Source organism: Corapipo altera, unplaced genomic scaffold, assembly GCF_003945725.1.
Source record: "Corapipo altera isolate COAL_440 unplaced genomic scaffold, ASM394572v1 22, whole genome shotgun sequence".
NCBI classification, from domain to species: Eukaryota; Metazoa; Chordata; class Aves; order Passeriformes; family Pipridae; genus Corapipo; species Corapipo altera.
The window spans coordinates 11,846,848-11,871,720 of NW_020884886.1; the positions used below are offsets into that span (position 1 = coordinate 11,846,848).

At 35.2% G+C, this 24,873-nt stretch overlaps 1 protein-coding gene across 4 annotated transcripts in view; it reads left to right on the plus strand.

The window, feature by feature from the left end:
* The window catches only part of PCDH7 (protocadherin 7), a 362,273-nt gene that overhangs the window by 255,591 nt on the left and 81,809 nt on the right, over positions 1 to 24,873 (plus strand). For 3 of the 4 annotated variants that reach the window (XM_027642835.1, XM_027642836.1, XM_027642838.1), the window contains exon 3: positions 11,999 to 16,345. The exons of the other annotated variant lie outside the window; for it this stretch is intronic. In XM_027642835.1, coding sequence (XP_027498636.1) covers positions 11,999 to 12,378 — 380 coding nt within the window. In that variant the 3' untranslated portion in view covers positions 12,379 to 16,345. Of the gene's footprint in view, positions 1 to 11,998; positions 16,346 to 24,873 lie in introns of those variants that run through there. 4 annotated transcript variants of the gene reach the window in all.

Genomic DNA, 24,873 nt, shown 5'->3' on the forward strand with positions numbered 1-24,873 from the left:
GACCCCCAGAGAAATTGTCATGGCACCAAGCCTCTGAGCTCAAGAAATGTTTGGTCAACACTCTCAGGTACATGGTGTGATTCTTGGGTCTGTCCTGTGCAGGAACAGGAGTCAGAATTCTATAATTCCAAGGTAGATTTTACTTCATCTTAGGAAAAGCTGAAGGTCCCAAAATAATAGTTCTAGACACTAGAATGACAGTGGTCCGTGCCACTGACATAGAATAAGAGGAGTCTGTAACTAGTTAATCAGTGAATCATTTCCTTTCCAAGTGAAAAGTATTATCATGTACTGCGGAGTTGTCTGATTTTATACTTCTGTTATGCTTCATGATTAATGAGAATGAGCACTATATTTTATAAAATGTAACCCATTTCTTCTGAAGTATACTTATACAGGAAAAATATGCATTAATACAATAATGTTTTTTATTTCTATTTTTAATATTCATTTCAGTCTTGTGTTATGTAGAACTTCTGTTAAAGGCATGAAAATGTATGTTTTGTACTTTTCAATTCACTACATCAAATTAAATTTCGTTCTGTATCCCAGATCTTGCTAATATTATTAAGTAAAATTACAAATTTATATAAGTATTTGTGAGAGAAACAAGTATGACATGAACATATAAGTGAATATTTTTTTTCCCATTGTGTGGGATAAGGTTTCCTTCAAGTAACATAAAACATTAAATGACTGCTATATTTCTTCTTACAACACAACTTTCTCTTGACAACTACTAAAAAAACAAGTAGTCACAAGTTATTTGTTTCTGCTTCATGCTTAGCTCTACCTTATTTAGATGATCATTTTCGTGCAGAGCATGGAGGACTTTCTTCTTCCCCCCATTTGAAAATAGCATAATATAAATTAACAGAACTCGAGCACATTTTATACTTTTTGTTCAAGTTTAACCTTTGAGAGTTTATGACTTGTAATAAAATAAACGTTACATGAGTGACAGAGAAAACCTCTTGGAAACACAAATAATTCCCTTTTTATGAAAGCAATACTACTATTTAATATGTGTTATTTTATAATATTTCATTCTATATATGCAGGAATAAAATAAGATCCAGCGATGTGTTGCAGTGAAAAATAGAACTATATGAAGCATTTCATTTTCAGGAATGCAGTGGTACTATCAACATAACCACTTCAAGTTACTGTCTCATGTGGCAGAGTAATTCTGTAAGTAAAAGTAAGTCACTGAAAGATATTTCTTTACTGAATGAAAGACATCAGTATTCTCCCTTAAAGCCAATTCCTAAATAGAATTCTTAAACAGAAGCATTCAATCAGAACTTTATTGACTTCTTGTCAATAATCACAAATGGTTCAGTTTTTCTGTTCGTTTCTTGTTTTTTTTCCTGCCATTACAATTAAGTGGCCATGTGTATACAGGGGGGTTATCTTTTCAGTCACCATTTGAACCTAAACGTTAGTCATATACAATGCATTTTTATATCACTTCAACAAATATCTGTCTTACAAAAGAGCTTGCAACTCTGTCAAGTCACTGACTTTTTCTATGTATTCAACTTTCATTATGTACTCTGGATATCCTTGGAGAGATTTGTGAGATATCCATGGGACCTAATGATGGAATGACAGAATCACTGAATATGCTGAGTTGGAAGGGACTGACAGGGATCATCTAATCTAACCCTTAGCCCTTCACAGGACCATCCCCAGGAGTCACACCATGTGCCTGAGAGTATCATCCAAATGCTTCTTGAACTCTATCAGGCTTGGTGCTGTGACCACTTCCCTGGGGAGCCTGTTCCAGGCTAGTCACCACGGAGAAGAGATTAGTGGCTGCCCCTCCTCTTTCCATTACGAGGGATTTGTGTACTGACATTGAACATCTTTTGGGATTGTGTTTTTAGTTTCTCAGTAAAAACAATGCTGCAATCATCAATATTCCTTAGAATACGTTACTTGGAGTATCTCCAAAAATAAGTTGTCTTGTGAATGGGATGGACATAAATTGGAACTCATGTTGTTTTTATCTTTTGTGGCAAGAACACTAGTCTTCCTACCTGGTGTCCATTTCTGAGTTGAAAATACATTATTAAATCCTTATAACCAAGAAATAAAATAAAAAGGTGGCACAGCTGACATGATCTAATAATGGCTGATAGCTACCCTATTCTCTTATAGCTCCTGCAGTCCCATCACTTTGATAGGAGTACCAAGAAAATGATGTTGAATTTTGAGCCTTGATTCAGATTTTCTTAAGTCATCTTTAGGAGAGCTGACATCCTAATTGCTCAATGAATTGTTTTAGCTCAGAGTTTGTTAAGCATTGACACATTTTACTGGAAAAATAAAGGTATGTAATTTGACACAGTGACAGATTAATACCTTAGCATTAGATTGGCAGAACAATTAAACAGCTTAAATGTTTCCTACATCTTAATGTCTGTGCTACTTCAGGAAGCCATAGTAAGTCCCGCTTTTCTGAAGGATATATTGCCATTTCAGTGATAGAAGTAAATCAGGCTATCAAAGGATTTAACAGGATTACAAGAAGTCTTGCAGCAATTACATTTAAATCTGGAAAATTAAAATCTAGGGAATTTAGGTTCAGCATGATGTATTTAGTATGGTACCACTGGTATCACATAAGCTGATACTTCTTAGTTCTCATTATATACATGCAATTGGTCGTGTGAACAAAAATGAAATAATACAGTCTGAATGATAGGATAAATACAACTTAAACAAGAGAAAACTTTATGTTTCTAATAGGCCATCAAGGATTCCAAAAATATCTCAGGACTCACAATCACCCATTGTGGAACTCCCTGCCCTGAGGGAGGTACTGGGCATTCCCACTCCAACCTGAGTGTATATAATCTTGGGGCCCACTTGTTGGATCCTGAGAAGGACCAGAACCTTGATCAGACTGTGACCAACACTCTCACCAACAGGTTTTCCCTCTCCTTTTACGCTGGACTCAGGGGGACCATATGGGGCTCAGCACAGGGGCCAACAAACACCATTCTGTTCATGCCCCAGGGTACCAGGTTATACACCTGAGTTTTGTGAGTTAAAACCAATTGTTTGTCCATATAATTGTATTTATTGTATTATTTCTATTAAATTGTAACTCTGATTTATAATCTCTTTTTGAGTTGGGTTCATTTCTCCTGCCGGTTTACCTTTAACCAGCACAGCTTCCCTTTGTTTTATAACGTAATCCGGGGTTAAAATTAGTATTTGTCTTGAATTAAGTCTTTTGAATTTGATTTCACTTAAACGTAACTTTATATGCCACTTATATTATTGTTCTCCACTGACAACCAACAGATCAACATGATTTCAATCCAGAGGAGTACAACTAGGGTCTTTATTTTAATTAAAAAAAAAAAATAAAGAAAAAAATAAAAAGGAGGGGAAAAAAAAACAACCGTAGATCTGTTTTTAATATAAACAGTCTCTAAGTTAGTTGTGAAATACTGATGATTCCTTGAAGAACACAGATGCAATATTACTGAGCTGGTACAATCACTAATTTAGGTAAGAAATTTTTTTATCAAGTTATTCCATAATTAGGGGAGTAATTCTTAGTTAAATAATATTTTACCTTAACTTACCTGAAGACATTTGTAATAGAAGTAACTGGAATCTAAGCCAGCAATATTATTGCTTAGGTAATATTTCTTTGGTTACATGACTGAGTCATGTTAAATATCTATCTAGTCATGTGTAGTCTGTTAAATAAACAAAAAAACTCTCATCAAAATCTTAAACAGTCATTCTTTTATTTGACTCTGTTCCTCCCTAAAGCAGAGGCATATATTATTCAAGGGTAAACAAAACCAAAATGTCATATAAGAAGTAAAATAAACACTTGAAATTTTTATTCTTACAACAGTTTCAGATTTAAAGGACTTCAGAGGCATGACATGTTTTGCACCACTACAGGTAGAAGTAATATTAAATCTTTAACTTTTTGACAACACTGTAGAATGGGATGGATGGTCTCAGGCAAGAAGATTTTATAAATATTAAGTTATCATGTTGGAACTTGAGAATGAGTTACATTCTTTACAGTCTTTATGTTTCTTTATTCCTCTGATTAACACCTGTCTTAAATGGTCCAACTATTTTTTGGTTAGTAGTTTTATTACTGTAAAATTTTAAGGAGGATTCTAAAGTGGATTTTTAGTTGAACTGAAACCCACCTTCTAAGGTTGATTTATTTCTGAATAAGTTAAGAATCTTAACCCAGAAACAGTTAATTGGATTGAGGCCAAAGTACATGAGTGCTAAGCAATCACATTAGCAGAATTGCAGAGCTGAAGGGAAACTTTAGAGGTCATTTAGTGCATCCTTGGTTTCCCAAGGTATCATTAGCTACGTTTATGTTATCCTTGGGGAACTTTTTTCTAGACATTCATAAAAATCATTCCAGACTCTGTACCGTCCATCACTACTACATTTATCCTCAAAGTTTTTTTCTCATTTCTGAACTTTTTTTTCTTTCTTATAGGTACATGAACAGTGTTGCTTTTTCCCGTAGCTGCTTGCTCTTCTCACTAATTCACTTTCATTCATCTATTATGAACTTTTTTAAAAAGTTAAAGAATCAGTTAACTGTTTGTATTTTCCTATGGTATTGCTTTATTTGTTTGTTTTATTTTTGTAGTAGAGGATTATCTAGCAACTCATGTTTGTTTTGAAAATTTCACTCTGGTGTCTTGAAATTGCTGAGTATTTTGACTTCTGACATGATACAGAAGTGAGTCTGGGTAGTTTTAGGGATTGTTTTAAGAGAGACTTTTATTTCACCAGTTTTCAAGTGAAGTATTAAAAATTCTCACTTTTATTCTGTATTCCTTTTTCTTTGCAGAAGAATTCTAAGTTTCAGAAATCATTATTTTATATTATTCTGCCATACCTTGTCTCACACTATTAATCATTCCATCAATGTACATATAAACCTTTATGTATTCTGAAGTACTTTCTTAAGCACTGAAAAGAATTTAAGAATTGGGCATGATATACATGAAACTATTCTAGTCCAAAAGCAATTAATATATTCATTACTTCAGTGCAGTTGGCATATCTCAAGTAGTGGATTTGTGTTTGACTTTATTCAGTAGGACTGTTTTAGAGATGGCATGCACTATCTCTGCAGTACACGTTAATGCCACATTCAGAATGACAGCAGTCCAAGCCTTGGGGTACTAAATGCTTCTTGAGATATGTTCAATTGCTGTTTAACTGTATTTAGCCTAAGGTGCAGAGAAAGAAATTGCTGATGCCTTCAAACATGTTTAAGTATTTTAATAGTGTCTTGGCATGTCAGAATATGCCACAGCACGAACTGGGGTGCAGTTCCTGAATTGTTGCAACTAGGAGGCAGGAATTTCAACAACAATACTGCTCTGGCTGTGTTTTACTTTAGTGTAGCTTTCTTTTTCCCCTCTTAAACAGTGATTTTTGACAATATGTACCCTCCCAGCAGTTTTCTGCTTTTTCGTTTTCTGATCATGTAGTCAATACTTGTTGTGCTTTAAGAGCTTTACTGTGTCCCTGACCTCTCAGCTTGTAAAACAGAAAACCTTTTAATGTAAAACCTATGTAAATGGACTCCTGTTTAATCACATAGTCTTAATGGTGTTTCACTTGAATTTTGGATGGTCCTCTGAATATAGGATATTAGTGTAAAGAGTTCAGGCAAAGGTGGGATGATAAGTGGCTCATACAAATCACAGTCTCTTTCATTACTATATGACCTCTCCTATTCCTTTTTATTTTCTCACAGTAGTCTGGAACTGCTGCACATGCAGTTTTTACAGGTTCTAAATAAATGGAACCATACAGGGATATTATGGTATGGACCTGTCAATGGAGAAAGTAAAATCTGCATGTAGTCAGTGATTTGTCATAAATACTATTTAGAATTCATCTGCCAATGACTCCTCAGATCCTGTGGACCGGCTTTATGGTTTACAGAAGTACTGTTCCACTGCTGTAGTACTATATGGCTACTGTGGTCTTGTACTTCTCCAAGAAAAGGGTCTACAGGAGTGTTTTCTCGGAATGTTCAAGTCTAGATGGGGTATCAATATTGCTTTGGAAGGTTTTCCATCTCCAGGGATAAGTGGAACAGAACTTTTGCCAACTTATCTAAAGTGTGTTATTACCACAGTATTTGTGTGTGGTTTACAAAAGGTAAGAAAGTGAAAAGCTCCTTGTATTTTTCTCAAAAAAAGTGCTAGGACCATGTAATGACTAGATGATAATGCTGGGATTCTATAAAATATACTGTGCAAGAATGGTTGCTGAAAAATGTACTAAGTAGAGCCAGAGTGAGTGTACATTCTTGACTATATTTCTGCAATATGTGTGTACAGAAGAGCCTATAACTTGTAACATGTAGAATCATAAAATGGTTAGGGTTGGAAGGGACCTTAAAGATCATCTAGCTCCAACCCCCGTGTGCACTTGTTGACTACTGAGTTCGTAATACTTTCTCTGTACTTGATGAAATATATTAAACTTCTTTGATAAGGAATTGGAAGAGAGAAAATCGTGGGAAACTGCTTAAGTGGAATATTTGAGCTGTTGGTTTCTTTGACATTAAACTGGATATAGACTATCATCTTTCCCCTCTCCACACTGCAGTGGTAGGTGCCTTCCTTTTTTGATGATAAGCAATCCTACTAGCCCTAAAGCAACAGTCAGCTAAAATTACAGAAACATGAGCATAATCTCCATTAATTTGCATGCTTTTGTACAAAGTTTTATGGAAAATATAAAACAAATCAATGTCTCAGAAATTAGCCATAAATGTTTAAAGATTTCTTGGATGAATCGTTTCTACTGTTTCAAAAAATATGAACTTTTATCAACTAACTTTTTAAAATTTGTGGTGGAAGCTTATATCAGGTACAGTGAAAAAGTAGATTGTGAGACCCTGTAAATTAGTATACTCCAGTATTTTCATAGCAGAAGTCTGAACAGTGGCAGGTTAAATCTGCTTTAAAATATTCATTTTTGAAGTCTCCATTTACATGTTTACCTAAAAACTTTTCTAAATACCTGCATTTTAGGGAGGGGGTTTACAATGGCTTTGTAAATAGTCGAGCAATACCTTCTTCTGATCTAGAGACACCATAAGAAGATACGTTTGAAAATAACTAAGATGACATCTTCCATTGTATCTCTGATGATCTTTTTGTGAAGATAAAGTCTTGAATTTGACTAGTTTATGTATAAACTGTTAGAACCTAATCTCACATCTACAAATTTCTGTATAACAAGAAATATCATACATCTTTCTCACTAATTAGCATTGAAATTTTTTTTTGTTAATAAGTGGCATTTTAAGAACTTATTTGATTTGTTTTCCAGATATGTAACTGTAGTAGAAATCTGTTTTACTATTCCTTGATGATTTGCCAATTGTGCTGACAAATTCTTTCCTGTGTTGTATTCCATTACGCTTATCAGCTAGCAATGGGATCACTACTAAAGTGTTTAGCTTTTAAACTGAGAAACACTTAGAGATAGTTATACTTGAATGTAAATTATTCTAGACCACAAGGGTAATTTTTTTTTTATTTTCAAATTCAGGGATTGTTCAAAACTCCATGGACTAGACCATTTAAAACGAGGAACGTAAAGTCACTACTTTGCAAAAGAGGGTTGATCTGTTCAGTGAATTAGCAAAAATATAGTTAATCACTTTGTAGCTAAAGGGGTGTGGCAGTTTATCCAAAATTAAGGTTAAATCTCTGTTATCTACTGGAGTGTATAACATCATCATGTCTAGGCTTCGCAAATGAAGATTTAGGAAGGCTCTACCCACATTTGTTACAAGCATGCTGTTGGCTAATGAGGCCAATACGAGATAGACATGTCCGATTGCAAAAGGCACAGCAGAAAGACTCCTTAGGTGGTATATTCTGCAAGACACAATTCTTTCTGCGCTGTCTTTTCTCCTCAAGAGTGATCCTGCGTGCTTTCTCAAAGGAAACAGCAGCGTTATAGATAGTGTGTCTCCAGGCCTCCCGATTTGAGGCCAGAGTAGACCAGTTATGATGATCAACATGGCCAAGGCTGAGATGTTGTTTCAGGGAGTCCTATCAACCTGAATGTATAAAAGCACACAGTTTTTCCTTAACTGACTAGTTTGGGTACAGATAATAGTTTAGTCCTGACATGACTGGATGTTTTACCCATCTTCTGATATAATGCACACAGAAAATATTCCCTCCTTCCCCTTCCCTGCCATCCCAAATGCTGAAGTTATGTCCATCTTTTAAAGAGAAGAGCAATTAAAATGCAATATGTTTAACACCGTGTTAGATTAAATCAGTGCTTAGATGCTCTACTGATTCAAGCTCTTAGAACAGATGCAAGAAAGCAATGGATAGAAGGCTACATTAACTGTAAGTGCCAAACATTATTTGAAGGGTGTTTTAGAGAAAAATGTATGACACCAGATCTGACAGCGTGAGGGAAGTAAAGCTGCTGCCGCTGCTCCATGTCTCTGAGTCCAACCAGTAGCAAAGTTGAAGATGTATTCCCAGTAGACACATACACAGAGCACACACATACACCAAACATGTACACAGTTGTCCATACAGATCACAGACACTCAGAGAACTCACACGAACACAGACAGCACCACTATCCTCATTCTGTCCTCTTCTCTGGCTGGACAGGATGGAAGTCCTCTAGTGAGAGTGGACAAGGCCATGTGTATATATTCATGTGCAGCCCATAACTGAGGAAAGAGTTAGAAAGGAATTTAGTAGGAAGACAGGATAGGTGGTGGTCATCAGGCACAGAACATTACTGGAAATCTTATTAGCCAGCAAACTATTTATGTGACTGGTCCTTTTATCCACTCATGTCTCTATTTTCCTACTCTTGTTCCTTCACAAATGTCCTAAAACCCTCACTTGTCTTCCCTTTGGATTCTCCCTTAAACATCACGTAAGTCCTGTGCTATCCCAAACTCTTTTCCCCCTATATCCTATAACATGTTCTACATACCTAGAGAGCAACCCGCATTAGACAGAAAGATGATTGTTCGTCCCAAGTCCTTATTTTGAGTTCCTATCTGCTGCTATATACTCCTGTGTTCCTCTGGGCCTGAGCAGATGGACCTTTGAGGGGCTGATGGTCCTATGATGGGCCTGGGGGTAGCCTCTCAGGGTGTTATTTTGGCTTGTATTATCCCTTCTGTTCTTTCTGGTCTCTTCTGTGGGTGTGAGAATGAAGTTTATCACATAACGCAACAGGGCGACTCAGCCACACACTGACTTGAAGGTTATTGCTTCATAGAACAGTACTATAGGGCTAAATTGTACAGTAAGTCATCATGCTTTACAATAAGGAATTTGTATTAAGCATTTGTTCAGAAGTGAGTAGGGGAAGCACTACAATGAAAAATGGTACATTTTGAAGTGCATGATTCAAGGACCACTATCAAAGAAAGGATTTTTATGAACGCATATAGTGCTGGCTCAAGATTTGTTTGGGCTAAAAAGAAACTATCAGATATAATGAGATATTAATTCTTTCAATCTGAAAAAAAAACACCAAAACCCAAAACAAAACCCAAACAACAACAAAAGAAACCCTTTTCAATAAACACACGCTCCTATGGCTTAAATAAAGGTCAGACATGTTGTCCAGATAAGCATTTGATAATATTCTACAGAGTAATAATTGAAATACTTGTAGCAAGTATAATGTTTAGTGGCCATTGTTTGGAAATAAGGTGCTGTTTGAAGAGTTTATGGGGACTTAAAGGGATTGGCTCTGTTGTAAAAATATGCAAAATCCTGTTTAAAAATCAAAGCACATTAGGGGCAGCTGAACAGTTAATTATGCTTCTTACCTTTAGGGAGTGCCAGAATAATACTGATTTAGCTGATAATTGGAGGATTTTCTTGATACCATCACCCTCTTCTGTGTATGTCTCCAGAACACAGTCATCTGAAAACTGATAGGCTGATAACTGTCCATAGTCTTTGCATTCTTCATCGGAAAAAAAAAAAGTGGGTGAGCCTAAGTGCAAAGTCTTAAAAAGTACAACTGGGGGGAAAAAATGTAAAAAATTAAAAATCACTCAGTTCCCTCCTCCCAGCCTTATACGTCTCAACTACAGTGTTACTCAGTTATCTAGACACCAGTGGTGTTTCTTCATTAAAATCAGTGACATATTGGCATATGAAATACTGTATTCAGAATACAAACAGTAGATTCTATAAAATGTTGACATCTGTCAATAGCAAATAATATGCATATTCTTTACAATACTGCAAAAAATTACTAATTAAATTAATGTTTAAATGCATGAAAAAATTGGGGCAGGATGAACAAATCTGACTTTAAAGAGCTTTTCCAAGTCTATCAGGATTAAATCCACGGATGTTGAAATGAAGTATGTTTTCTCTACAAGCACCTGTTGTAAATATTTTATATTAAAATAGTTTATTCTGGGAGAAGCAAAGGATTTTTGGCTGTGGTTTTTATTTTTTTTTTTTTTTTTGGTTTGTGGTTGGTTGGTTTTATATTTTTTTTTAACTTCATCAGTGGTCTATTTTATCAATTTATAAAAAATTCACAGTTTGAATTGTCACTGTTTGAGAAGGTCATCTGGCAGCCAAAATCAAAGAATAGGCAAAATAGAAGTAAGGAAAATGAAGACTGAATAGGCCTTTGAAAGACATTTGATAAGGCATGTGTTATTACTGGAAAAAATTATTGTTCAGATGAATCTGGGTGTTGTAGTGGGAAGGCAGAAAGATATCGCAGTCCATATGAAGTATCTGACTGTGTTTCCATGTGGAAGCTCTTTGCTTCCTTTTAAGATAATCAATTTTTTATAAAAAAAACCTAAATATTTCATCAAGTATATCATATCATATGAAAGTCATATCAAATACACTGAAGAAGATTTATTGATTTATGTTCTTTGTCAACTTTGTTTGAAGATCGTGTTGTTACTTTTTAGGCAGCTTCAGTTATTCCTTGCAGACCATAGAGTACAACTGAATAAAAGCAAGGTTTCAGAATATTACCCAATCCTTAAAATAGTTAAGGTAGCTTTTAAATTCAGTTGTAATGCAAGTATCAAAATACAAATATTAAAAACCTCCTATGTTTCCAAAAGGTAGGAGTCAAACCTACAGGCTGCTGAACTTTTCTGGTTTTCAGTGACAGCTCTTACAAGTACAGTAGCTAGAAAGCTTAGACATGGTGACCTGGAAGAGGACACCTTCTAACATAGCAAGCAACATAAAAAATATTAGTGTTTCTCTTTAGGCAGCACTCAGATTCTCCCTGTCCCCCAACATACATATCCACATACGCACACCACAGAACAGCTTTATCTGTACATTTTTTATTAAGATTATAAGCCATAGCAGAGGTTTTGTATGCTCCCACAGTTACTGATTGTACAACTCATATAATATTGTGGACTAACAACAAATGTCCAGTCCTCATAAATGCAAGCAGAGGTTTACATTATGTGCAAATTGAGTTCTGTGGTCACTAACAGATCTGCTTACTTGCAGTGCATTAAGTATGCCCATAAGTATTTACAGGATTCAGGGTCTTAGGATCCTTTCACGTAAATTCAAAGCATTCTCTAAAAGAAATTCAAGAAAGGTATTTTTAATAATTTCAAGAAAACTGGCAGTATGGAAACAAATCCTCGTTTGACTCTTTCAAACATCAAAATTCATTCAATACCTGATACCAAATGCTTCTGGAACAGATTTAGAAGCACAGGAAATGGATTGATAGTCTTTTTTTCAATTATTGATGTAGAGGATAACTGTACAGATCTACTTCTTGCCTATGGGCACATGCAATGTGAAAAAATTATTACTGAGGAACTTACTACAACATTCCTGCAAAGATCTTTAAAAATACCTTTTGTGAATTTAAGGATTCTCAGTTTCAATTAAAGTCATTGTAATATTAATTTGTAAAGACAACTCTCTTTTATTTTCAGATTCACGGCCTCTACCAGATGTAGCTCTGACAGGGAAGTGTACCCGAGAGTGTGATGAGTACGGCCACTCGGACTCCTGCTGGATGCCAGTCCGCACTTCTCCGGAGAGAAAGCAGAAGAGCCAGCCAAAACTCTCTACTTTCATGCCTGTTGATGAACGGGGCAGTCAGGAAAAGCTGGCCAATGGGGAAGCCTCCCTCATGGGTGATCGCAACAGAAACCTCCTTAACAAAAAGTTGACCTCATCCTATGAGACCTTCAGCGCGGCTAGTTTCAGCAAAAATGAAGAAGGCAATCCAGAGGATATCCCCCTTACACAGACAGGGGAATACAAGCCATCTCCTGTCAATACTTTAACTAGAAGAGAAGTTTACCTGTAGGCTAAAAAGCAGCAACAAAGTTCTTTCATATTATAAGAAAGAAATGGGGAAAAAGTCTCAAAATCGCAACAATTTTAAGAAAAATAATAAACAAAAAAGAGGGGGCCACCAAAGAGACAAAAGATCTGCCTGCCACTTCTGCCTCCATAGCAGGCATGTAATTATACTGTCTGCCTGACTATACTGTACAATGTAGAAAACGTTGTTACTTGCATGTCTAATTCCCCCTTCTGCTGATTTTTATTTTTCCTAAATCTATGGTTGCAAATTCCTCCCATAGTAGCGAGCTTGATTAAAAAGAACACAACACACTGTTGTTTCCCCTCTGCAGAAGCATGAGTTAAGCCACTCATTTTGTTTGTTTGTCATCTGGCTTGTTGAGGATAACATGTCAGGGAAAATATACTCAAAACATATCATCTGAATATTGCTGATCCCCACCAGGGACAATCCTTCAGAAACCATACAGATATAGAGATAAATATAAAGGAATAATCATTAATAGGCACTTTGTGAAGACCACAGCTTTAATATTCTCACCTCTCATCTGAGGCTGGAAGCAACAGAAATATGTTCAGCCTGAGACTGCAGTCAAAAACATGGCATTCTTTCCTGTGATTCATGAACTCTGGTTCTGTTTTATCCATCAAACAAACATGTCTTGCTGTGTCTCTTTCTCTCCTTCTCTCTCGTTCTCTGTAGCGATTACTTCAATGTAAACACAATTACTAACACATGTACCATAGGATAGTAATGATAAACTGTTGAAATCATTATTTTGGGCAAGACTAACATCTAGGTGGGAAGATTGTAATAACAAAAAGGCCAAAGATCACACAATGGATCAGGGGAACTGCTAAGTATTGGGGCTTGGCTTAGAAAATTAATGTATTCACAAATAAACACATGTATCATAACACACCTTCTGTTACATTTTGCACAGTAGCACAGTTCACAAGCCTAGATGACAATTTTTTTTTCCGATGCGGTTCAGTTGAATGCCCAAAGGAATAGGTGTGTGTTTTTTTCGTAATGATGTGATATGTTGCAGCAGAAGCTGCATATGATATGCTGCATATGCCAGGGAATTTTTAAGATCAAAATTAAAAAATAATAGTAGTAATAGAAGGCTGTGTTAATAAGAATGCTTGATGGGAGGGAAAAGGTGGACAATGGGATGGTGCACTAACAAGAGGATGTTACATGTTGAATACAGAAGCTTCTTTTCAGATTGCGAGGAGTGGTCGCTAAGTCTTTGGTCATCAGTGTTGCAGATTACCAATTGCTTCAAATATGTCAAAGATATATGAAAGCTTTCTTGAAACCAAGTGCATTAAAACCAAGAGAAGTGCAATACTAAATGATGTCAAGACTCAGAACATTTAGCATAAGGAGAAATTGGTCTGATAAACAGTGGTATGGTACTCACCTAGCAGGTCAAGATGAGTCAAAAGGAGTCCAAGCTACTGTGATATGCAAAAGCTGTAACAATTCTCATGATGAGTGATTCTTAAAAGGAAGAGGAAATGAAACAGGTTTTTGTGCAATAAAAGCAACAAAACATGCAGAACGATGAACAATTGCTTTGTACTTGATGCTGTAGAAATAATGGCAGACTGAGCTCAGACATTCAGATGAAAGCGACAATCGAACAACACAGCAAGGACAGTTCAAGGAGGGGGAAAGCATTCAGATCCCTGGCTGTTTAACCTGGCGTGAAGGCATGGCTAGATGGCTCTCTAGTGTACTGTAGTCACATTGTAGCTTTGGGTAGTTTCTTGCTTTGAAGAATTGCATAGAAATAACCTTAAACAGCCTAAGGTAGAGGTTGGTAAATCAAAACAACTCATCACACTTATCTTTTGAATTCACTTCTCCATATAGTGGGATGTGCCATTATTGGCTCTTTCATTCTCCTCTCTTGAGTTTACTTTCTTCAAGTAACATTAGTTTGTGTATAACAGTTATGATGAATGGGCACATTTTAGAAAGAAAATATTAAAATCAAAGATTAATAATGATTGAACATTTTTATGTTTAATTATTTAAGTAATATGGAGAGATGCAAGCTAGTACTTTGTTATGAGACTGCGTATAGCAGTTACTGCTTTGTATAATCTGTAAGTACCTGTTTAAAAATGCTTCTAAAATGCTTATGTAATGTATACACATTTTTCTTGCACGTTTCAACAGAATACACAATTGCATAACACAAATGTTCAACAGAATTTCCTTTAATAAAATTTTATTTAATATTACACACAAGAAAATAAATTAGGTAGCTGGGTTCCATATATTATTAGACACTTTTTCTACAAGGCTAATAATACAGGTCATAGTAGACCTTCAGATTAAATGGATCAGCAGTCACTCACCAACTTTTGCACCACATAAGACAGTCATGAAATAATTTACTTGTGTGCATCTCCTTAGATCTAAAACGCGTGTGAAAGAATTTTTAAAAAATTCTGTCTACTGTAAGTATTCACAGTAATTCTAGTGGAGCTAGCCACTATTAATATGCTGATTACTCTTCTGACCTGGCATGACATACAAATATATTTTGTGTTTGTATATTTCCTCTTTATTTGAAATAGGTTAAATCTGGTGCCACTCCATAAATAGAGTGCTTTTGTATAAAAATAAACAAATAAAGCTATAAAAAATAATTAGGGTGAATGCAAAATATGCAACTGTGCCTTTTATACCTATTAATATGGTAAAGTGGTAGTTGGGTTTGGACACTGAGGGATAAGGGGCTATTCCCAACTTTTTTGAACCTGTATATTTACCTGTGTTTATTTTCTCAGAAATTATAAATAATATATTTAAAAACAAGCCTTTTGCCAAACTCAGTTAATGGACCAGTCTTAAGCATTATTAACACAAGCCTGTGGTTTAAGTAGGTCTTGAAGATTTTTTTATTACTATTTGTGTGGGATTTGGGGTGGTTTTAATTTGTTTTTAATTCTGCTGCCTGAAAAACTACGATCAGTCTATATGATAGTTATTTAGCAGGGTGTCACCAATTCATGTTGCCAGGAAAATTGACAAATTTTTTTAATTGCTTTTAACCATCATCACATTTCGGTTGTACAGTATAGAAGTCATCTTTTTTATTTCCTTCCATGGGAAACTCAGATGAGCTTTGCATGTATTTTACATTAGGGCACCTTTATAGATTGATGCGTTAATATATAACTTTATACGAATTAGAAAATTCAATAGCTTTGGTCTAAAATCTAATGCTCATTCTGGATCTCAGACCCACTGTGTTTATCCAATATGGTTTCTGACTGGCCTGCTGCCTGAGTTTCAGGAAAAAAAAAGTTAAACATTATTTTTATGTGGGGGAAGAACTTAAATGGGATTGAAATGATTGCTGAAAGGCTACCCTAGGAAGTTGTCAAGCAGGAAAATGAGGAATATGGATAAAGACCTTACCATAAATCCAGCCATCACCAAACACTTGTAGGGAAGTCGAACAACGAAATATTTTTCCTTTTGTTTCGTTGATGATAAATATACAGTGTTTTCATCAGGAACAAAGCAGATGAAATAGCAATAGAAATTAAAGTCCATCAATTAAGTTGTATTACTGACTGAATGAGCATAAACACTAGGAAGAAGACAACATTCACCAGGTACCTGGGGTATGCTTTCAGACAACTTTTTCCTAAATTTTAAAGCACTTGCATTCAGTGTGGTACGATCTGTTTGTAATATTAATCATTGACTATTGTTCTGCAACTTGGATGTTGATAGTGAAGCAGAGAACAATTTATCATTGTTTATTATGAGTCACTATGCACGCAACTATGCTAAACATGGCAAAATGTATTAAACGCTAGTCCACCTCTATTTATGAAATATTTACATAATTTAATTTGCTTTTGTACAGTTTTATGTAAATAAATTGCTTGTCATTTTTGTCTCTGCAAATTAAAATATAACATGTTCAAATGGTTGCCTGTTTGCAGTTTACTTTCTCTGACAGTCTATTCCACTTTTACTGGATTAAGTGACATGCTAGTTTCAATATCTAACCTGCATTTTGAATGTTGAAGATACTGCCTTAGTAACTGGCAACATATTCAGCTGCAGATGTAGCTGAGGTTTTACCTCTCTACAAAGTGACATTCAACAGAGGTTATTATCACTCGAAACAGCATGCATCTATTTTCATAGCAGAAATAGAGTACTTGTCACGATAGCAGTTGTTTCGGATTACTATTCAAAAGGACTTTTTCTTAAAATGTGTTTAAAACTTTCATATTAAGGGAAACAACAAGTCCTAAGTAAAAGCTCAGGGATTTCCATTATGGAACAGCAATTTTCTTATTATTAGCAAAGGTGGTTATTTTTCCAAGAAGTTTAGAATTAGTGACAGATCCTAAAATGTCAGTGAAGCACCTATACTGAGGAGAACAACACAATTAATGCAATATTTCAAAGCAAAATGTGAAACAAAATTTTCCGGTTATTTCTAGCTGTGAAACAAATTAGCCATCTCAACAGATCCATAACTGCAGATCAAGAACAAGCCCTCCCCAAGAAGGAACATCTAAGAAGGAGAATGAGTTTATTCCTTAGATGTCTGGAGGTTTTTTTTTATTTTTTTTCTTTGTTTGTTTATTTTTACTCGTTTTAACAGAGCAGACCTCAAACCAGCCGTCAAGTTGGGATTTGCATCAGTTGTAATATGTGAAAAATGTGTTTATGGAGAGAAGGATCAAAAGTTGAAACTACCCTGCCTTCGTTTTATACAAAATACAGTATTGCTAAAGAGACCTTGCAAATCATTGCGTACAATTTCCCAGTGAACATCACAGAAAGTGCCATTTCTATCTTTTTACCTTAGTTGCACATTAGGCTTTGATTTTTGTGAATGCAAGCTGGTCAGAACTTTTTTTTTTAAATAAACTTTACATTGCAAATTTCTGACTGTGCTTTCAGTTAACATTTCCTAGTCTTCTCTAAAGAATGTGTCAAGGAAGATCCTTCCATAAGCAGAGGTCTGAATCTACATGCCTGTGGAGAGAACTCATTTTACTGGATTCTGACCCTGGATCTCCCACATTGCACTTGAATGAGCTACCCTTCCATCTCTTTCAGCAGTAGCAGTATTTTAATGAGTAACTTCAATCAAGCTTTCAAGTTTATTTTATACTAGTTGTAGTGTGCAAGCCATGACCTTATGTTTGTTTATTTTGTCTTTTATCTGCATTTTTCTTGTTTACCCACTGCATCCAGGAAGGTGATTACAGGAAGAAAATAAATTTCCTGAATCACAGAGAGTGGTAAAAGAGGATAATATAAACTGGCAAAAGCTAACAATTTATGTTCCCCTTTAACCCTCGCTTCATTTCTCCCTCCTGAGCTACAGTAAAATGTAAATCTTATGCAGAGAGTGAAATTAATAAATGTGACCTAGGCAGAAATAATTTCATGACTTTATTGAGCCTAAGGGGAGTGTATAGAGGATGCTTAATAGTTCATAAATGTGCAAATCATCTAGCCTATGCAAAAGAAGAAAGTAACACCAGAGTTAGACAAGAATATTTAGTGTATTGCTCAGCAAAATGGTAGGATTCTAGTCAGGCAGTTCATAGCACTCTTTCCTCTAAAGCAAATACAGTTGGTTTAGATAAACTTACCAAGAAACCAGGGGGAAAAAGATGTGAAATACCTATTCTCTAATGTTATGGAATAGTCGTTGGGGAAGAAAAGGGAGCATAGAACTGCAAATAGGTATAATACAATTGGTACAGAATTGATAGATATAAATCCCTTCAGGACTTTCAAATCGATTTAAGGATCTGAAAATAGGGAACTGTTAATGCATAATTTGTATGGCACTATAATTTCTGAGAAAGGATTCTTGCATGTGATTCTATTTAAAGTGGTGTTTTTGAAGACTTAGTTAACAGTTAAAAAATATTTGCATCTTAGCATTCCTGTTTTGTAAGCTTACGAAAGCAAATTTCATCAGGCTTCTACAGCATTCACTGTAGGAGAAGGAAGGTTTGCAAAGACCGAGATAGTCAGATATAGTTTTCATACCTCTATTTGCAACCAACATTTTCATGTTTACACTATAATAATGAATTTTAAAACCTACCTTTCAACTGTGTTTTCCAGAATAATACAGAGGGAACAAAGTAGTAAAAGTAATATAAAAATAGGTTTATATCATGTTTACTCCTCCTTTGGTAAATTTACACTCACCAAACTGCAGTATCATGGAGGGAGCAACTTAAATAAGAATGAATCACTTAAGATTTTTCCAATCTTGTGGGGAATCAGAGAAGGAAGAAAAGACCAGTACAAGAGCAAAAAAATTGCTTTCTTTTTATTACCTACCTCTCATGGATCTCCAGCACCTACAGAACTCCCTGAATGGGAATACTAAATTCTATCTTTTCCCCACAAAAGTGTATGCTTTCACTTCTTCCAAAGGAACTTGCAGGTTTTACAACTTGCAGTAAGTCTAATTGGGGTAAATCATCTTCTTGGTTCTTTTTCTTCTTATGTGGTCTGTGTTACACGATTCCAGAAAATGAAACTGATTCTAACTCTGGCGAGATTATGGTGTTCGTAGTCTGCTCTAAGTTAGATGAATATATATTTGATAAGACAAGTAGAAGCAAAGAAATCAGAATAAGGGGTCCTGGTAGTCAGAAAAGAACCACAAACTGATGTACACACTGTAACGGTTTGTTATTTAGGTCTGATGAAAACAGAATAGGCTGACAAATTCACAAGCAAAACGTGAAAGGAGGATAAAAAGTTACAGATGGACAACTCATATTAGTTAAGTGTGGGTTTATATGTATATATACACACAACTCTCATCTCTTGCTTTTGAAGTAGATTTTAACATTCATGAAAATTGTTTACTTCTGGCATTAGTCATTGACAGAGACAAAATATTAGACAACAGGAACCTTCAGTATGAGGTCCTAAGTCTATTCTAAGGTTTAATAAGACAGAACAAAATACACTTAATGTGGCAGGGAATGGTGACCACAGAGTTAGAAAACTGGATAACTACCAAACATGCTTCAGTTTCTCTCTAGTCTGCTATCTCACATTAGCTGCTAGAACAAAAGTCAGAGCATTTTTTTTAATCTTTGTCTCCTTTTACTGACAGTTCCTGGAATCAACTTGGCACCTACTTAGCTTTTACCCACCTTGCTCTGAACTAGAAGAGAGCCCTGGAACAATAGGTGATTTCATATTCTTTTTCAGTCTGACCTCTGAGCATCTGGCAGGCATCATGTTTCCACCCTTATCTTTAGGAGCATGAAATCATGGTAGACTCACACATAACTTCAAGTGTGAATATTAAAAGGGTCCTCATAGGTGGTAGAACAAGAAGTATGCCTTGAATTTAGAATAATCTGGTGCTATGCTGATAAAAAAAAAAATTATCCTGAATTCCAGAGAGGATTGAAAAGCTGCTATGTGTGATAAAGAACAAACCATATGGTAGGCCTAACCCTACAGTAACAAGCAGTGCATTTCTACTTGCTCTAATTTGTGCCTTATGTACAGATGAAAGGAAAATGCACAAATACCCCAGGTCCCTCTGAAGTACAGTTAACCATGTTTTATATATGAAATAAAGAGGTAATCATCTTTTTCCCAACCACAGTAAGTCAAACCTCTTTCCAATCAGTTTGGATGTCCCTGCTGAATATTCTGATTGTTTTTATGTGTCATCAGTGAAATGATAATGGCTAATTAATGACACATCTAGTGTGACATGCTCATTTAGGAGGGCATAGAATTAATTGGGGGAAAATGTAAAAGTGCCGGCTGGAGAACAAAGCTCTCATATTATAACTTCTATGAGGTGCTATAATGTATCGGCTACATATATTATTACATATTAATATAAAAGTTAAATATTACCTTTCAGTTTCAAAGAAAATTCAGCTAATCAAATTGAGCATTCAGAAAGAATTAAAGGTGAGAGTTGGTTTGTCATAGAGTGAGGTCACATCTGAGAGTTACAGAATATTTTTTCTGTACTGACTGACTGCAGATAAAATAAATTTAGCAACACTTAATAGTACATTTGTCTTTCTTTACACTGTGATGGGATCTGAAGCTTCCAGAAGTTTACTGTTCAGTGGCACTCAGAAGCAAAAAAAACAAAACAACAGAGAATGAAAGCTTAGAATTAAGGAAGGATTATCAAACAAAATAGATTCTGCTGCTTAAATCAAGATGCAGGTGCATCATTAATATGTTACGCAGTTCTGACCTTCACACTCTATATTAAAAAGAATATAAATTCTAGAAGATATACTGATTAGGATGCTCAAAATTATAGAATACATAAAGTAGGTTTCTTCAGCCTAGAGAAGAAAACTGAGAGGTTTGCCAGTGGTCCATATGAAGTCGTGAAAAGAAGTGGTGAAAACTATCAGGTTTCCTTGATAAATGGGCTATGAATCATCATATTAAATTATTAAGCACTAGGCTCAAGATATATGGAAGTGTGTTTTCTCAGAGTGCATCAGACTGCTCAACTTTTTGTCAGAGGAGGTCAGTTTTTGGGATGCACCCCGTGAATCTGGTTCACATAAATAATAAAATAAACCCCACAAGATTTCTAGATTTATCCTTTTAATGAATTATATAAGTTAAGAATAACATAATAATAACATACCTCTTTGTTTCTCCTGCTCTCTTACCTGAACAGACACACTACCAACTACTGGAAGCAGAATACTGTGTTGAAAGTCTTTCTCTAAAAACTCCAAGTCAAACACACACACACAAACAAGCAGAAATTTAAAAGAAACAAAAAACAAAACAAAAAAACAACTCAGCCCTCAACACCATTCTTTTGTTAGCCAAAACAATAAAAAACTTTACTTCGGGAAGTTCGTACTGATAGTCAATGCTTTTGATGCCATTTGCCCAAGAGAGTGATGAAGAATAATCTATGCATAATCGCAATTGCTTCTTGGAAATTTTCCACTGCAAGTCTTCTGCTGAGAAAACTTTCAATGGAAAAAAGGTAGAAAAAACAGCAACAAAAAAATTAGATTTCTTTTTCTTCAGATTGCAATACACTTACCACTAAAATTCCAAAACTCTGTGCCTCAGGAAACACGTAGCTAGACTCACAGAATTCTGAAGGTTATAAACACTAGAACAGGCTGTTATGGGGCTTATTTGGACACGTGAACAGCCATAGCTTTTAAGGGTAGTCATGTATTTAACTCCTGCTGAAAAGTGACAGGTGTTTATCTTGTACACTCCTGATTTTGGAGATTCATATGGGAAAAAAATGGAAAGCAAAGCAAACCAAAGGTATTTTCAAAAAGTTTCCAAGGATTTCTGTTATTTCAAACTAGTACAAAAGAGAAGATGACAGAAAATAGTTAAACATATAGTAATATGTTAGATATAACCAGACGATGTTTGTGTTCTTTGGAGTGTCTGAAGACCTGTTTTATCAAATCTTACAACTAAAATATTGGATCAGTGATGTAATAAGAACTATTGTTATATCTTCTGATAATAATAAGAAGACAACTTTTTTTTTCTCCCAAAGACATTACGAAATAATATTTCTTCATTTTTATATTCAATTGGAGAAAGCAACTGTGTATTATTAGGACTTTATTTTGGAGTCATTAGGATCAGTGCAGGTTAATCTGCTATTATTTGAGATTAAATAAACTAATAATATCATTTCACACTTTTTAACTTAATTTAAAGCTTACACTGATACTCATGAAGCTAATACACATAACACATATTTCACTGAATACAAGTTAGTATTATTTTAAAGAACTTAGAGCCAAGCAGCAGTTTTCAAAAATCACGCTGTAACATGGCAGGAAAATGGAAGATTAAAATGTGAAGATACATTAGTTTCATTTATACTAATATTCTTTTAAGAATTATTCATAATAGCAAAGGTGTTTCTTATCTGTGTAAAAATCTTCATTTGACAGCAATTGTACTGCAACCTCTTCAAACTCCAGGTCTGGCTTACAGAACAAATTACTCTCTACACCCCATGCAGCAGCACAATAAAGATCTAGTGAACCTATTCTTTTAAACTTTAAATAAATAAAGAAATAAAGAAATATAGTTAATGTTTACACAGAATTACATAACTTTAAGCAAAATACGTTCTGGACAAAGTTGAGAAACTGGACATTTTGATTAGGCTTAATTAACTACATAGCTGGAAAGCGATAAAGAAAGAAATGCAGTTAAGTGACCAAAGTGAATTAATACTTAAATCTCAAAAGGAGAGAAAGAGGACTTTATTCTTATTCTTTATTGTTTTTATCCAAAACATAGTTGCCACTAGTGCTAAAAGAAAGCTACTACTGAAGTTTATTTTACATAAGGATGAAAAAAAATTATTTTTTTCCCCCAAATCGGTTCCCCAAATTTCTCTGTGTTTGAAGTTTCTTGCACTATCATCAGTAATGTCATTAACTACAAAATCTGCGATATCTTTTCAGAGAAAAATTCAGGTATTTTTCTCAGCATGGAAATGAGCACACTACTATCTTCCTCTAAGGATATTGCTATTGTAAACACAGCACTGTGCAGAGATGGTAACCAAGTTATCTTACTGCTGCATTACTCAAATAATTCAGAACTAGTTCCTGTATTTTCATATAGCTTAATAAAAGGTTTGTTTGCAATGCATGATGCAGAACTCTGGCCTGTAGTACACTCTACAGAAGATTAGACTGGAGAACCTAACTCCTTTAACTCTTAAAACCTGAAGAACTTAAACCATGCAGTCTGACATGGAGGAGACATACTCCAACTCCAAAGATGTATTACCACCTTTGTGAGAATATTGATTTTCTGTAGAAGTAGCTAGGATTAGATATCATGCCTTAATGATGGATCTCTGCCTCTGAGCAACAGAAATACAGCAGTCTTTGCAGGTTCTTACAGCTTCTATCCTTTGTTTTCATGCTAGAACCATGGAAAGGAAAAAGAATCAGATATGGCTAAAGACATTTATTTTTAATCCTTGAATCTAGTTGCTACTCATTTGTGAATAAATCAAATTCTTACTAAAGTCTTTTAATAAGGAAAATTCTGTTAATATAAGATGTGACAAGTTATAAAAGTTTTGTTACCCTACTCCTGAGAAAGCTACACTATCTCTGAGTCATAGAAAAGAAATCTTGCCTCTGGATCCCTGCAGCAGAATATACATACTGAAGAATAAATACTGAAATTCTGTTTCAGTTTACCCATGCAAGTGGAATTAATCTGCATAGGGAAAATCTGAATAGAGCTTGTCCCAGTATACTTCTCAGTTACTAGGAAGAAGAAAAATGAACCAGTCTTCTTTGTATAGACATACTGGATTCTAGTACACTCCAATATAGACTTGGTTGGAATGCTAAAAATTTAAAATGTCTCAAACCTTTCTTCTTGAAAAAGAAATCTCTTCAAACTGGATTGTGATGATTTAAAAGCTGGAAAGGATCTGCCCAAATGAATGATTTTATTGTAATTGTAACTGGTTATTAATATAAAAAAATTATTACCCTAGTTACCCTGGTAAAATATACCTTTGTGCAATGGGCAAATGAAAGTAATCCGCCTTTAATAGATTTTTGTTAGTTTTGTGCCCTCAAACTTTTTGAAAAACTTCTGTTTTTTCTTGCTGACCTGAAAGTCAATACAGAACATTTACCCTCCTGCTCTCAATAGTACTTAAAGACTTTAAAAAGTTCTTCCTGGGGAGAAAAAGTAGCCGTCAGTATTGGATTAAGCCAGCAAGGGTTGAACATAAATGACAGCAGTATCTCAAGTCTCCCCTTACTCCGCCTTCCCAATCCACAAGAAAGAAATACAGTGACCCAAGAGCAGCAGCAATTTAGTTCAAAGAGAAAATACAGTGAGATTTAAAACCTATTCTGAAAAATTATAATACCTTCCAATGCCTATTGCATCTAAAAATGCATACAGAGATGCTACTTGGAGATTTTAAAAGCATATATTTTTAATCAAACAGGATTTGTTGACCAAATCCTCAAATAGAGTAAATCAGCACCTAATCTATAGGTGAGAAATCTGTACTCTTTAGTGTTCTTTCTGTTTTGGATGATGATGTTGCCGCAGCTCGTATTCAATAGCTGGTTCATGAGAAAAAATGTGCAAACTGTAGTATATGGCCCCAGTTATTTTACGAAGCTGACTAGAGGCTTGTGTGGCTGATGTCTTAGACCAAAGGGCTCTCTTTTTGAGTGCTGAAGACCAAGCTGTTGAGAGCAGCTTTGCCAGCCAACATGGTGAGTAGAGCTCTAGCCTAGGAATAGATACGAAAGGGAAATTACAACCCACAGTCAAGAAAGGAAGTAGTGGACAAAGGGTACAAGGTAGCAGGTAGAGGAGACAACTCCCTGTAGTGGTTTGAACCTTGTTTTCCCCCAGAGGCTGAAAAAGTGGTAACCCCCAGGGGTGGAGACCCCTGGAAGTTTTGAA